Raw genomic sequence first — 15947 nt, 5'->3', positions numbered from 1 at the left:
CCCTTTCTCATTCTCGTTCTCTCCCTCTCGATTCGTTTCTCGGTCTCTCTCCCTTGCATTCTTTCTCTCTCTCTCTCTCTCTCTCTCTTCCTTGCCGCGGCGTACACACACGACGCGTACGACCGAACCAGGAGTAGACACGAGTACAGGCGGTGGCAGAGGGTACGGGGGACCTGACCGAAAGCAAAGCCCGTAACCCCCGTTTGCGGGCCGAGCCCACTTCAGACACGCCGTGTCCTCCGCGTGGTCCACATCATCCTGTCCTGACCGCCTCTCTTTCTCTCTCTCTCTCTCTTTCTCTATCTATCTATCTATCTCCTTCTCTCTCGCTTCCTCTCCTTCTCTCTCTTTTTCTGCTGCGCGCGCGCGCGCGCGCACGCACGGACGCCCGCGTATATCTCTCGCTGCGCTCTCGCGCCCTTGCCGTATTCCGCTCGTCGGTACCTGTGCCTGTCCAGGCACAGTTCTCCCTCTTACCTCTGCCTCACCGACTGCCTCGCTGACGTACGTCCTTCTCCTCGCGAGCGCGTTCGCCGGGCCGGCCGACCGACCGCAGTTTGCGGTCTCCACCGCGAGTTTGCCCTCGCGTCGCGCGGACTTTGCCACTCCGCTGACTACCTGGAGTAGCTGCACGTGCTCTGCGGCACGAGTAACGAGGCTGGAAGCACCGGCTTGCCGAGAAGAGGAGGAAGAAGCCGAGGAAACGGCGGGACTACAATCTCTTCTCCGAGAAGTCGGAAGTTGAACGCGTGGTTACCAGTGAGTCTCCAATCGAGTGGAAGTGGAAGAGAACATTAACGTGAAGACGGAAGTTTTACTCAAGCGGAAATCTCAATATTTTGTCGACGATTGGGACGGCAACGATCGACGAGACTATTCCCGATGAGATTACAATATATTTACGACTGTGCAATTAATTACGAACGCGATTCTATCGAAGGAATGATCAAGATTTTCACGATTGATCGGATCATTAAAGGATTCGAACGTATACGTGCGTTCGACGATCGTTATGACTCCGAATAAAGGAGCAACGTCCATCTCGCGACTTCATCAAGGACAGTCGACTGCACGTTTCCGCGCGGGTATCGGAGCGGAATAAGAATAGGGAACGAACGACGGAAGGAAGCGTACGGAGATAAAGAGCAGATCATCGGTTCGCACAGCGGAAGGTGGTCGTTGAGAGAAAGACCTTCATGTTGTCATCTGACGTGTACTCGTGGGTGTACTATTATACATAGTCGGCCTCCTTCTCTCGCTCTTTTTTTATCTATCTCTTTCCGTCTTTCCGGCTTTCGTGTCACGTCCACGTCTCATTGCCGTGAAAGCGAAGTCATTTCCTGCGTGAGTCGAGCACGCGACGCACGCCAGGACGAAGCGTTTCGACGAATCGTCTCGCCAGGACTCTCGACGTACGGCAAAACATGACGTTGTATCATCAGTATCCATTTCGACGCGAGCTAAATTGAAACGACGGCAGAGGAAGAGGACCGAAGTAAGAGAACGGAGCTAGGACGAAAACTTCTCGGGTCCTCGAGAAGAGCGAATGCCACTCGAAAGCTGAAGGAGAACTACGGGCCGATATCATAAAAAAGTCAACAGGTACGTAGGGGGGGGGGGGGGGGGGGGAAGCGCCCCCTTTTTTTATTTCTTCGCAAGAGCACACCGTGACGGACCTTTTCCGCGTACGATTGTGGCCATCCGGTTCGATAAATAAATTATCCGTCAAGTTTCTTGCCAATTAGACAGACCGATCCGCCTCGATCTCGTTATACGATCGGTACCTATCGCGTTACACCCGGTGTATCTCAACGTCGACTTTCATAAACGTCGATACGTGTCGCTTGCGTATCGAGAAAAACTCATCCCTACAGCTGTAACATATACGCTGGCGCGTCCGCGATCCGCGATTAATTCTGCTCCCTCAACTGTTTGCTATAATCGATGATACTTTCAGCTCTTTTATTTCTTCTTTTTTTTTTGTGCGGGTGGCTTAAATTTTTTTTAAACTTTCTTCTTCAAGCATATATCTCCCGAGTCGGATACGTGTGTCGCGAGCTAGCACGCTTTACGATTATTCTTTACGGATTAGTGGAAAAGTATGTTATTTTACGAGCAGAAAGTATATTCGTCGTTTATGGCGTTTGTTCACGATAATAATCTGACCTAAATAGATGACATTCTCGAACGCAGTTTTGCGCCCGCGGCGCACGTGCACGAGCGACGTTTGTACTCCCCTCGCGGTATCTTGCATCGGGAGTTTTCGATATTCGATACTTATCGATACCTGTCCCGTGTAGGATTATCTGTATAGGAATTTAAAAAAAAAAAAAATATCCGTGGCGACTCCGACAGAGATCGATAGCGAGAAATCGTCTCCGGAGAATAATGTGTGTCGCGTTTGAACAAATTAAAATTGTAAAATTATCGTCGTGCATGTGCGTGTCGATGACGCAACGTGAAAATCAGTGGCGCTAATTACGCGATAATGATCTGACGGGGAAGGAAGGAGGAAGGGACGAGAAGGGAGGAGAATCGAGAAGGAAATCAGCGGGGCTATGCTTCGACATGAACATGAGCGAGGGCCCCCCCCCCCCCTCCCCTTACCCCGTGACTGCGGTGGTGGCCGAGGAAGGAAAAGGCGGATATATACATATACTTATATTCGCGGTCGGAGGATATAAGCGATAAATATTAAAGTTCCCTATAAAGCACAGAGTTCTACCGCACTCGTTCTCTCTCTCCTTTTCTTCTCTCGGCGGCACGGTGGGGCCCCTGGCACGCCATCGCTTCATTTAAAATGCAAATTCGTCCGGGTGGCGTGAACCACGGCGGCCCGAATTATTCTAATTACCCGTCCCTCCCCTCCTCTCGGTCTCCTTCCTTCTCGACGATCTTTCTTACCGTGCTCTCGGAAGCTTATCCGCTCGGCCATTTGGACGCGTAACTGGAAAAAAATCCTAAATTCAAGGATCGGCATGCCCCGTTTGCGCATCGAGATTATTTTGGCGCTACGTTATTTGCGAAAGATTAAATGCGAATGCATTTATGCAACGGTAATGTTAACCTTGAACATTATCGTGGATAAAGCGCACGTAAAGTTCGCGCTCGGAAATCGATTTAATTTTCTCGAGATTACGCATATATGAAATTTATTAAATGGATATCAAAGTAAAATGCGCGTAGAATAGAATTTGTCGAGCAAGTATAGTGAGAAAGGCAATTGGCAGCTTAATACGTAACATACTCGTAACTTGTATACCCAGAGTGTCCCTCTACTCGAATCTTGTAAAAAAATTCCCTGATTATCCAGATATTTTTGTTCAAAATTCCAGGTAAAAAGAATATTTTAAAGATTTTCTTGGTGCAACTTTTAAAATAAGTTGCTTTATCGTATGCGCTTTTTAATGCTTTCAACTGCTTACGATATAAGAGAAAAATGATGATAGAAAAAATTTGTTTAAAAATTTCCCGACTTGCAATAAAATTTCATGAGAATTCCTTGACTTTTCCCAGGAACAAAAGAAATCCCNTTCCGGATCGAGAGCGGTGCGGCGAATCGGAATAATAATAAAACGATCCTTAATTGATACAGGATGATTCGATTCGAGAATTGGTAGCGGTAGAGGAAGACGACGCCGAGAAGAGAGATAAAACCCGCGTACTCGCGTACGGTAGCCGCCGGTAGGGTATACGCATAAACGTGCAAAGTGTGCTGGAAACGAGCGTAGATTATCGCGGGTAACGTGTTCACGATCCGAGCGAGATGTCGTGCACATGTAGGCCTAATATATTCAGATTTTTATGGCTGGTGGCGTATCGGTGATACGGCGGTCCACCCCCCTTTCCACCGCCCTCCCCCTCCTTCCTCCCCCGTCCTGCACCACCGTCGCCGCTGCGGCGAGGCAGCCTTCCTCCACATACCACTTAAAGCGCGGGGTAGCCTAATGAATAAACAAAAACTAGATTTCGCTTAGGGCTTACACGTAAAAGCGTGACCTTATACTGGCGATTTACCGCGGCGTCGCGGTTCTCAAATCGACTCGTGTTGTTCTCGGCGTTGCCGGAAGGCTTCTACGAATCGATGGGAAATGTCCATAATCGAGATTTCTCGTATTAATCTTTAAGTACGCTTTTTTTTTTCTTAATTGACAGGATGTATAATTTCTCTGACTTTTATAGAGTTTCCAGTTGTAAGGAAAGGAATTTAATTATCGGAAAGGAATTTCTTTTTCACGTTTGAGACGATGGAAATAGATATTTTTATAATATAAGAAAGTATTAGGAGTTTTTATGTTTTTTTACGGGTAATGCGAGAGAATAAAGATCCGCGTACAAATGTCGAGAGCACGACGCGTGTTTGCAACGTTTGCATGCGTTTAGGTCCGCGAGAAGAGCGAAAGATGGAAGAAGGAAAGGAAAAGGGCGGGACACGTGTTTGCAAGAGTAACATCGGCAAAACACAGAAGGCACGCGAGAAACGCGACGGCTCTCCGGCTCGCTGTAGCCGCGGGTACGTTTGATTTATAATAATCACTCAATTCTCATTACAACAGACTTTATCTTTGTCGATGCGATTGCCATACGCGCATCGTCGACGAGCCAAAAGAACCACCTGTACTTTCGCGACAAAAAGCTATCCCTCGTTGTTATCATTCTCCCGCATGTAATCGACTTTTCTTTTCATAAAAATTGGAGACTCACCGCGATACATCTTTTTTTGCATTTTTAATAGTTTATATAATACTTTAATTCATCATTTATGGAGAAATAACGATAAATGAGACTAATTAGAAAGTATTTTGCCAGATTGGAGAGAAAAAAAAAAACAATAGTGTTCTCGATCGCGAAGCGATGCAAATTAGCAATTAGCCAGAAAGTAGAGTATCGCAAGGACACCGCGGATGAAGAAATGAGTTTTCGTCGAGGCTCCGTGCGGCGCATAGCCATTTCGACTATATGGATACCGCGTAACGTATGTAATAGTTACATCAGATTAGAGGCCGGGGAGCGAGCGTGTAACCAGACCTAATGCCGGGGTAAGCATCGAGTCACGGGGGTGAAGGCGGATCGTACCTTATTACACGTACACCAACGTCCCCGCTGCGCCGTACACGCTTTACACAAATAAGACACGTACATACACACCTGTGCGAGGAGAGGCGGAGGAGGGTAGTCGGCGAGAGCGAAGGAGTCGCGGTGGTCGTGCAGGGGTGGAGCAAGGGGTGATTCGGTAATCGTGCATTAATTTGCATCACAAAGTACACGCCACCCGCTACGCTACGCACGCATTCCACGTAGTTTTCCGCTCGCTCCGCTTCTGTCCGACGCGCAGTTCTCAAACTCGAGATAGCGATTTCTACCCTCTGTCGCTGCGACAGCCATGGGGTTAGACATATATATACATCGATCGAGGAACGAAATGTCAATGGGATCGATTGCGAATGTTATGGACGATGGAAAAGAAGAATGTGAAAACGACCATCAGCGAAATTGCCAATTTATGCGGCGAAAAAACTGCGAAACGAAAATATGAAAATGAAGTTGTCGCGATGGAGGGGGAGAGGGCGAGGAGCCGGTCGCCGATCTTGACGATCTGTTCGGGAATGAGAGTCACGGTCGGCGACCACCGGCGGCAATATTTTGCCGCGCTTTCGCTTATCGGTACGGTTGCATATTTAAGGGTTGCCATGTCAAGCGTCAAGCGCGCCCTTTGAATACATTTAAATTCATTAATGGCGAAGGCTATACTCCCGCTATACTCTATAATACGTCGCACGGTGTAACACGCGCGCGCATATATGTACGTGCTCGCAAGGATTTAATATACGGCGCGATGCGCGCTGTATATACGTTTCATGTTGCACTATATGACTTACAGTTCGCCGTTGAGAGTCTTAAAGAGCTCTGTACTTGCTCTGTTTCAGATTGACGTGATTGCTCGTCGTCGACATGCCGCACACCGGTGAGTACATATCCGTTCTTGAGATCCTTTGCATTTGAAATTTCATTCCTTCATCAGAAAATAAACCGCGTCTCTCTGGTCGGGCTTGAGAGAATTCTCTGTAGTCAAAATCAAGCGACATTTTAAGTAAATAATACTAGTTTTATAAATTTCACACTTTTTTTTAATGCCAGAAATGGAACCATGAATTTTTTAAATATATTTTGAAGCGCTGAGTTTAAATCTGTCGTCAGAAAAATTTCATCGGGTCAAATTTTTTAGATATGGCAAATTAGCAATATTACGGTTTGCCTTACAATTTCATTGTATTATATCACCGTTTGTTCACGAAAATATTGTGCGGACGTGTAACAAAAATGTAATGTTCAACATTTTTAATTTGTTTTCTAAATTTAATAAAAAATTCGCTATATATCGTAAAAATAACTTTTGGTAAATCTCGAACATCGGACTCGATAAAAATTTTTTAATAACAGATTTGTTTTCAGCTTGAAAATTACCCTAGAAACAGTGTTCAAATGTTCTGGCGCAAAACCTTGTAAACTAATATAATCAGTTAAAATTTGTCATTTATTTGCACTACATTGTCATTTTTCATAAACTCTATTATTATAGAAATGATATAAATTTAGACAATAAATTCGTAATTGAGTAGATGCGTTTCTCTGTCAAATGCGTCTTAATGGAAATTTTCGAGAAAGCAGCATTACGTGAGACGCAGCCAGAGGGGTTAAATCTCGAGTTAAATCCCAGTAGTATACAAATAGCTAGTATGCTAATTTTTTTACGAGAAAGACATCGCGCTGACCGTCGACTGGCCGGTTTGCTAAATAGCCAATCCCACGATTCGTCCGGCGTCGCTTCCTGATTTATGCGAGAGGGAATGTAACACATCGTTATGGTTTCCTCGGGACGGGGTCAGCTACCGTCGCGTCGGCGAGATCACAGGACAACCTCTTTCACAAAATCACGTGTAGTGAAAATTAAAATTTCTCCCTTCTCTTCTTCTCTTTCTTTCTCTCTACGTAAAAATCCTTCTTCTCGCTTACTCTGGTAGACTCGAGGCTAAATTACGATTTAGAAGGCAATTTGACAGTAATTAACGTAGAATTTTACAACATGGATCAAATATACCGAGAATGTACGGGTCTATTATTAAACGAGTTTAATTACAATTTCCCGTCTCGCCCTCCCCTCCTTGACCTGGCCGTGATGTTCGTATCAAGAATCCTGCCTGAATTCCGATCGATCGATCAATCTTTCCTTCCTTCGATGAGATACTAACGAGAAATTTTCGAAATTGAAGAAAGTATATTCTTTAGCTATCAGTCTATTATAAGTAGAAATGTTGATTAATATCACCAACGTGAATCTTGCCAAACAATTTGCAATAAAGAAATTGTTGACAGCTTTCTTAAATCACTTGTAACAATATTTTTAACAAATTGTAGCGAAATCTTGAAAGAAAAAACATTTTAATGTGTATAACGATTTTTTACTTACGAATCGTGCGAATAAATCAGTTTTGAAACTCATGTTTTTGTACATATATCGGAAAATTATAAGAGATATATTTATAAGAAATATAATTATAAGAGAATTAGATCGGAAAATTGGGAGCAAATTATAGAGATCATATATCACATATCATATACAGATACTATTATTATTAGACGATGTTATCAGAATCCCTAAAGTGCATCTTCGCAGTTTCAACGTTACCTTTTAATGATCAGTGAACTCATTACATATGTTACCTTTTAATTATCAGGAACATTCAAGCCGCAGATAATCATTAGAGCGATAAACGCTTAATAATAGCCGTCGTAGTTAAGCATCTTAATACATTCCCATTTACGGCTATCTCGTTCCCGTGTATTCTTTTAAGACAGATGATGACGGATCGCCGATAGCAAACGACTTGAAGAGCGACCTATACGTGTCGATTCGTGAGACACGCTATTCGGCATTGATTCGAAACGATGGCATCGCGATTCTCGATGCGACGTGCTCGCTCTTGTCGGAGAGAAAAAAATGCGTTGGCATGGTCGCGTATCATGATTACAGGTAGGCAGGTGTAGAGTTTGGTTAGGGCCTTAAATGGCCAGCGCGATAGGGATCGTTGTTGGCGATCGCATTAGCCGGCTAATTCTAAGCTAAGCCAGTATTATATGCGGAGAGATGTTCTTTTATGCACTCGCGAAAGTATCTCTCAAAAGTACCCTATGCTCTCGACAATTTGTGTACTTTGCTGGAAAAAGATGAGCAGAAAGATAAGAAGGCATTATGTAAAAATTAATAACTTAATATTAATAACTTATAATCATAACTTTTAATATAACAATAATATAAGGTAATCGTGATTTTTTGATCGGAAAGTAATAATGATACATGAATCGAAAAATTAAAGTCAAAGAAAAATTAAAAATTTACATTATATATAAACGTATTCATTTATATTAAATATGTCTGCAATAAAAACAGATATGTGTAAATCGAGACTTGACACTTTCTTTCTAAGAAAATGAGTAGGATAGTGTAACATGCGTGTAACCAAAATGATAAGAAATTCTAAACTATTTTATTATTTTATTATAATTAATGATCTAACAAGCTGTCTACCGTCAACGATGAATCAAGAATCAAGGTGAAATCGTGTCAATTCAAAAAAACAGTGTCGAAATAGTTGATTGGTGCAGAATTATGTATGAGTCTCAGCGTTCCGGCTCATAAAATCTTTTTAATTTCCATTAATAGAATCACCATAGTATCGATGAAAGGTTTAATCAAAGTCAAATACAACAGCGCGTCTCACAAATTAACTGGCGTTTCAGAAAAGATGAAAGTCATATCTTTTCTTACATATTGATAGATACTCTTAAAAAATACCCAGGTTCACAGAATCTCTAAAAGACGTTTATATGTATATAGGGTGTTCCAGGTCAGGTCAATGAAACTTCAGGATCTTATAGAAAATTGAATTTGGAACAAGAAAGTTCCGATAAACATAAGTCCGGAAACGCTTCGTTGAAAAAGTTATAGCTAATAAACTTCGAAAAATCATGTTTTGTTGATGATTTTTAAAAATAACTTCAAAACCCTTTATCCATTTGAAAAAAATAACGAAATAAATCTGATATGAGTAATTAAATAACAAACTAAATTACGCCAATTTTATTTAATTCTGATAAGACGTACAAAAAAAAAATAATCTCGAAACAATGAAAAAAGCAGAAACTTGAAAAAAATCATCTTTCGATGGTCTTTGTGTAAACACTGCATTCGTAGTGCAAACATTGCAAATGCAAACATAAAAATGTTTTTATTCAAGTTTAATCATAATTAATTACTTACGGAAAATTTATTATTTATCTATAAATAATTTTCCTGTTGATAAAAGTGAAGAAAAGAAGAAGATAATTCTGGAAACTTGGGATATATATTTCGCATAAACGTAAAATTCCCAAGATACTCATCGAGTCGGCAAAGCGGTAGTAAGCGTAATATATATTTCTTGAATGCGCATTTATATATTTAACGATCCGAAATAGATCCTTTCGACATTCGATTCGCCGTTTACGACAAGCGCGCGGTTTATCGCGCTTTTAATTGTTGCAAACGTCCCGTTAGTGCAGAAAACAGTTACTTGAACCGCGCGTCTCGCGGTCATGTTCGCATCAAAATTTATAGCGCATTTCATCTTTTTTTTTTCTAATTCTACACTCTCCATCCCCGTGTCCGTCTCTCGACTTTGGCCGTTTTGCGGATTGCCGTTTCCGGTATTTCGATGTTGGCGCGTGCGTTTTTGTTTCGCATAAACGAGTGGACTGTGTTACTTACAATGCGCGAAGCCAGAAGCCACGCCGTTAACGCGCAGTTCCATTATTTCGACGGATCCGCCGGATCCAGATTTGCACTTAGATAAAGACATTTCGGCCGGTTTTTGCCGTAATAATAATTTGGCCCGCTGTGCGTCAGTCGCTTCGCGTCACGTCACATCCGTCCGAAACGCATAGCGTGTATAATCTTCGTGCAATCGCGTCACAGATTGAGCTCGGCAGAGCGAATGGAAGACATTAAGGGACAAATAATTAATCGATTACTCGAGAATCGTCGAAAAAAAATTATTAATTTAGTAGAATGTATAAAGTAGGAAATGTATATAAAATAGCATTCTGCCAACGCGCGATTAAATATATCATATAATATTTATTTATCGATAGAAAAAATCTTTTGTATATGGCATTAGATATTTGTAGCATAATTGATAATGTAATTAAAATACGTATACGAGCACGTGACACGCGTATTACAGCTGGAAGCGTAATAAGTTCTTCCCCGAAAATGAGTCGCAGTCTTACCGATGTGTTCCTGTCACGCCAATCGAGAGACCCTTAAATTATCCAATAAGGACAATCCGTCACACCTTCGACTGATGGTTATTATCAGCAATTTCTACCTCGTACGACCATAATGCTGCGAGTGTCACGTACACTCGCGACGTTATAAAATTATAAAAGCGGCGTTTCGTAATTTTGTGTCTGGAACATAATAGTTCTTTTGCGGTGATTACGTTTATTTCAACGGCCACTTATATCCAATCTTAATTTTCTCATTAGTCGCAATGACTAATGAGAAAATAAATTTAAGTAAGAGAAAATATAATTTTATTCGAGAAAAAAAACCAAAAGTGATCTTGTATGTGAGATCTTTCAATGAGTGATTTTAAAAATAAGTTTCATGTAAATTGTAGACTGTGTCTTCTTAAACCGGATAACTTTCGCAGACACGAAAGTCGACATTACGCGACTATAATCGCGTTTGGTCTTTCGATTATTCCAGAGCATGAAAGTCTCATCGAGAAGTAAGAATCATCGCGGGAATATACTTGGCGATCGTCCGTCAATTAGTTGGTAAAGCGCTAAATAAAACCCGCGGGATTCGAGGAATCCGAACGTAATGGCAGTGGAAAAGATTGACGAAAATCTTTTCTTTGGTCCTCGGATCATTATTTCTCGAGCCGGTCCGGTCCGATGCTGTCGGCGTCGGTGATCGGTGCTGGTAATGACATAATTAGCCGGCGCGGATGATAATTAGCGATCGTCCTCCGGCGCGCACAGTTCGTTCTCGTGCATCCGTCTTCTACGTGAAGGCGCGTGGCTCGATTTATATAGGTTGCCCGTGGCATTTAATGTTTTCGCAGCCTTTTTCTATTCTTTTTATATTCCTTCAAGGGGGGGAAAGGATCGTCGTTAGTAACGCCGCTTATGTGTCAGGCCCCTCTCAGGCTTCATCTCAGTTACGTCGAGAATAATCGCCGAGGAATAAAACCCCATTATCCCCATTACGTGTTATTATTCGTTAAATTTATATATCTGACCGACGATTATATATTTCCTCGGTTTATCGATGTAGGTCGTAACCGCGGAAGATTGCTCTCGCGTCCTTTTTCTTACTAATATTAATATTAATAATAATATTTATTAATCATAATATTTATATTAGTTAATAATAAATCTCTATAATTCTTGATACATTAGAAAACAAATCAATTTCTGTAATTAAAGAACAGTAATAGATACCAATTAAATATTAATTGACAGAAATCTCCATAGAATTATTACGTGAATCGCGTGTAATAATTATGCCATCAACTAAGAGTCACGATACGAATTACCGAGTGATCGCGAATCGAAGACTTTTTTCGCAATCAAGATTTATGACGCGGCTTTGATTCGACAATTTGTTTCTTGTTTTTCTAGGTGACGATTTCATGTAATTTGCATGCCCAAAAAAATAAACAGAAACTATCGTACAACTTAAATATTATTCGCCTTTTGATGCGCGTCAAACTTGCGAATCGTTTAAGCGCTCATTCTCTTTATAGCGGACATAAAATCGGTGATCGATCGGTCGGTGATCGTTTTTATTCACATGAGACGAGCTTGGCATTACAATTTTACGATACCGTTCGTGGAATAATTTCGATTTTATAAAATCTTGAGCCGCGCGCGTCAATTGATTTATACAAAACGTACGTATCGTAGAAATGCGTGTAATACATAAATAATTTGCCACCTACTGTCATTTAAATCTGCACATTGCAATAAGCCGGTGAGTACGAATTACGTGATTAAAGATTTTATGGACGTGTAAATATAAAAAAAAAAAAAAGACGAGAGCTACATCTCTAAAACGACTGTCATCCGGATTCTCTTGTCAATATCTGCGATGAGTCTAAACATCCAAGATCTTCTCGTCAGAACGTTATGTTAATTTTATTAGGTTCCGGAACCTCGAAGTTTTATTAAACAGAAAGTTGTTTAACAGTAAAAGGGAATAGATATCATCTAATTATACATTTGGAAACACTTGAAGAAATTTTTGAAGAAACTTTTGGCGATATAATAATCGCGCATAAACAGGAAATAATTTACGCGATGTCTTTACACGCGAAATAAATAAAACACATTTCGTAAAAAGCGTATGCCCATAAGTGTCGAGACAAGAGTTGTCGTATATGTTAACGAACACTTAATATGTTTGTCTCGTAATTCAGGTTGCATAAGAGCAGCGAAATGCTCACCTGATTCCACGTTAATTACAAATGAGCCTCGAGGAGTAAGGAGTCGTCGGGATTTCGCTGTGAAATCGCTATACACGATCTCCTTCCTAATATTACAGAAAATAATGACACGTCTTTGCCTTTGCCAACAGAAAGGACGGATGGAAGGGTAGGGAGGGAAGGTCCTTTCCGTGATATTCGTCGTAACGATGTCATTAGAGGGCTAGCCAGGACCGCATGCCAAAAAATGCACCTGCCGACCTTCCCGGACGATCGCGAGCGCGCTATTAGCGGATATTTCCGACTTGTCCGTCCCCTAAATCGATAAACACCTTTCGCGGTACCTTTGGCCGCGAAATCTCGAATTTGCAGCTTGATGTCGCAGACTCCGGCTCCTTTATCGGCGCGTTATCGTTATTTCGCTTTATTAACCGGTGTAATCGCGATCGACTGTTTCAGGACAAGCCGGGGTAAATCAATTAGGCGGCGTTTTTGTGAACGGCAGACCGTTGCCGGACTGCGTGCGCCAGAGGATCGTGCAGCTCGCCATGGTCGGCGTCAGGCCGTGCGACATTTCGCGGCAGCTACTCGTGTCCCACGGCTGCGTCTCCAAGATACTCACGAGATTCTACGAGACGGGAAGTATCCGGCCTGGCAGCATTGGCGGAAGCAAGACGAAGGTAAGATCTCATTATCATTTTTAGCAAAATGTGTATATTATATATCTTTTTTCACTTGTTTTAATAATTAAAGATTTGAGTTCAATTAATACAACAGCAATATGTTAAATTAATATATGATGAATCTATTAAATATTTAACACGAAAATTTTAACCGGCACATTTTTTAACAAAAAAACACAAATTTTCCAACACTTTATATATATATATATATATATATATATATAACATTCTTTTTTTTTTTGAGAAATTAGCCTATTTTATAAAACGTCAAAAATTTAGGCCAGACTTTTATTTAAAAAGCATAGAACTTTATAGTAAAAACGTCGAATCTAGAAAAAAAAAAATTGTAAAGAAAATGTCATATATATGCTCAAAATTTTCTAGAATTTTTAATTGAAAAATGCAAGGTAAAATCAGAGAGAATTTAACAAAAATACTATATTAAAATCAATGTACTCTTGAAAGAAATTTGATTAAATGCCGAACTTTTAAAATAAAATTTCTCGGAAAAATAACAATCGGACATTCAGCATAAAGTGCACGGTGAGAGCGCACAGTTCGGAAAAAGATTAATGTCGGTAGTATTGCAAAAACACGTGAAAACGAGCTCGATCGCGCGCATCCGAGATGCGTTAGCGGGCGATGCCACTGATGAGGGGTCGTTTCCCATCCCTCTTCCCTTCTCTCCCTCTCTTCTCCACGCGCAAAGTCGCGCGTTCAGCATTCCTGATGTGATTTCAAGTAAGGGCTGCGTTTTGACCGTACGTGCAATTATCCAAACACCTTGCACGACTCGGCATTTACATAATTTCATGGCCTTTTTGGCACGTGTTTTCTCGCTGACAACATATCGCTGACTTAGCTTAGCGCATCGAACGACGCCCTCTTGGAATATTAATCAATTCCTTATCGATCGATATCCGAAAAGAGACCGCTTCTCGCCACCCTTTTTACGCGAATTCGCGCTCGAAATGAATTTCGCGAAATTGTCATCGATCGTAAAAGACGATAAAATCGCACTCGTGCGATTTTAACTCGCAAAAATCGCGCTCTCTCTCCGTCGCGAAATTTAACGACGAGTCGCAGTTTTTACCACGCGTGTCCCACGTTCGGTCTCTCCCGAGAACGCCAATTTCGCCCCCCCCCCCCGGGTGCGCATCGCGAAGCTGCACCAATACAGAGGCGATGTATCGCGCACATACACGATGCCGCTAATGACAATATAATTGCACGGTGTGCATGCACTGGGAATTTCTTACGATGCGCCAACCGTGCAGTGTTACTCCGTAAGCGCGTTTCGGCTTAATGAATTTATTTTAATAATGCTGCGCGCGTCGGCGTGCGTCGACCTTCCTCAAGTTCGAATTTGATGCACCGGCGAGAGAAATCAGAGAGAAAGAGAGAGAGGGGAACGTGGCCCGCCGTAGGAGCTTTGAAGAGGCATTTAAATTCCGGCTATGCGGGAACCGATTACGCGCGCATGTAAACGATAGTCATCATCCGCCATTACCGGCGGCTCGGTTTTATTTTACGTATGTCAAAATAGTCTCATGGCGAAATAACGATCGCGCGTTTAATACGTGGCTCCTGAAGTCCCGAAGTCTTTCTTAACCGTCCTCTGCGATCGGCCCATTCCTTTTCTCTTTTTTTCTTTTTCTTCTTTCTTTTGCGACAAAATAGCGGCAATTTGAGTGAGAAATTAGAAAGAAATATCGTCGTCGAGAAGTAAGTTCGCGCACAAAGAATCGAGCTTCTCGCCTTGCAACGCACACCCGCCCTCCCGCCTGTCGTCCGCACAAAAGATCTCCTCTCGAGATGATCGTTAGATAACCGGCTTGGTGGCTCGTCACTATTCCGCTCGTCCATAAGTGGCTCTCTTAAAATTATGCCGATAATTAAATAATGGCTACTAGGTAAACCCTTTGATTGCCTGGCAGTATTAACTCGTCGAATCTTGAAGAACTGACATTTAACCGTTCCCCCAATCCCCCATTCCTTCCATCACGTCGATTTCCATCAAGAGGAGAACGTTCCGATTTTACTGCTGAGTAACGTAAGATGAACGTGCCCTGTCAAGATTACGTTGCTTCCCATTTTGAGTCTGTTATTACGACTTTCCGCGCTCTCTCGCCGCATATCCCACGATATTGCCCCTCATCGGTAACGGATGAAGCCGCTTCGCGCGCGTCAAATTCGCCGTGCGTTTTATTTCGAAGCGCGCATCACGGATGGATTCGCAATAGAATCTCCGATCGAAGCGGCGTTTAATTAAATTCGCTTTCGAGAGCGCGAGATGTGTAATATATAAAACATGTGTATATACATGCGGTACACACGATCTCTCCCGTCTCGGCACGTCGTGCGATGCAATTTAGCGTGCGATCCCGCGAAATTAATCGACCGACTATCGGCGAATCTACACGTGTTACCCCGGGTACCGGGTACGTAACATTTTCGAGGCATGTCCGCACTTTCTCTTCGTTATCTCTCTCTCTCTCTCTCTCTCTCTCTCTCTCACTCTCTCGTACGCGCGCGCGTCAATGCGATACGCGTCTGGATAATGGGTCGGCGGCATGACAGAGAAAATTGTCTCATGAAAAATGCACGGGCCGCGTCAAAGCAGTAATAAAGTGGAACGTTGAGGAAAAAAATCGCCAAGTTTCTCCCTCCCATATAATACATATGACACGCGGATAACGCCTCGACGCGGAATACGCATCGTCCCGTTTACCCC

General features: G+C 42.2%; 1 protein-coding gene across 1 annotated transcript in view; it reads left to right on the top strand.

The window, feature by feature from the left end:
* The first annotated feature begins 365 nt into the window (after positions 1–365).
* The window catches only part of LOC115234945 (paired box pox-neuro protein), a 23651-nt gene continuing 8069 nt past the window's right edge, over positions 366–15947 (top strand). The window contains exons 1-3 of the mRNA XM_029806370.1: positions 366–1602; positions 5928–5965; positions 12990–13210. Of these exons, the coding sequence (XP_029662230.1) occupies positions 5953–5965; positions 12990–13210 (234 nt within the window). The 5' untranslated portion in view covers positions 366–1602; positions 5928–5952. The remainder of the gene's footprint in view (positions 1603–5927; positions 5966–12989; positions 13211–15947) is intronic.

This window comes from Formica exsecta, unplaced genomic scaffold (assembly GCF_003651465.1).
Source record: "Formica exsecta isolate Colony F162 unplaced genomic scaffold, ASM365146v1 scaffold21, whole genome shotgun sequence".
NCBI lineage: Eukaryota > Metazoa > Arthropoda > Insecta > Hymenoptera > Formicidae > Formica > Formica exsecta.
Note: the sequence above shows the minus strand (reverse complement) of the source record. Positions and strands in the feature narration are given on the sequence as shown.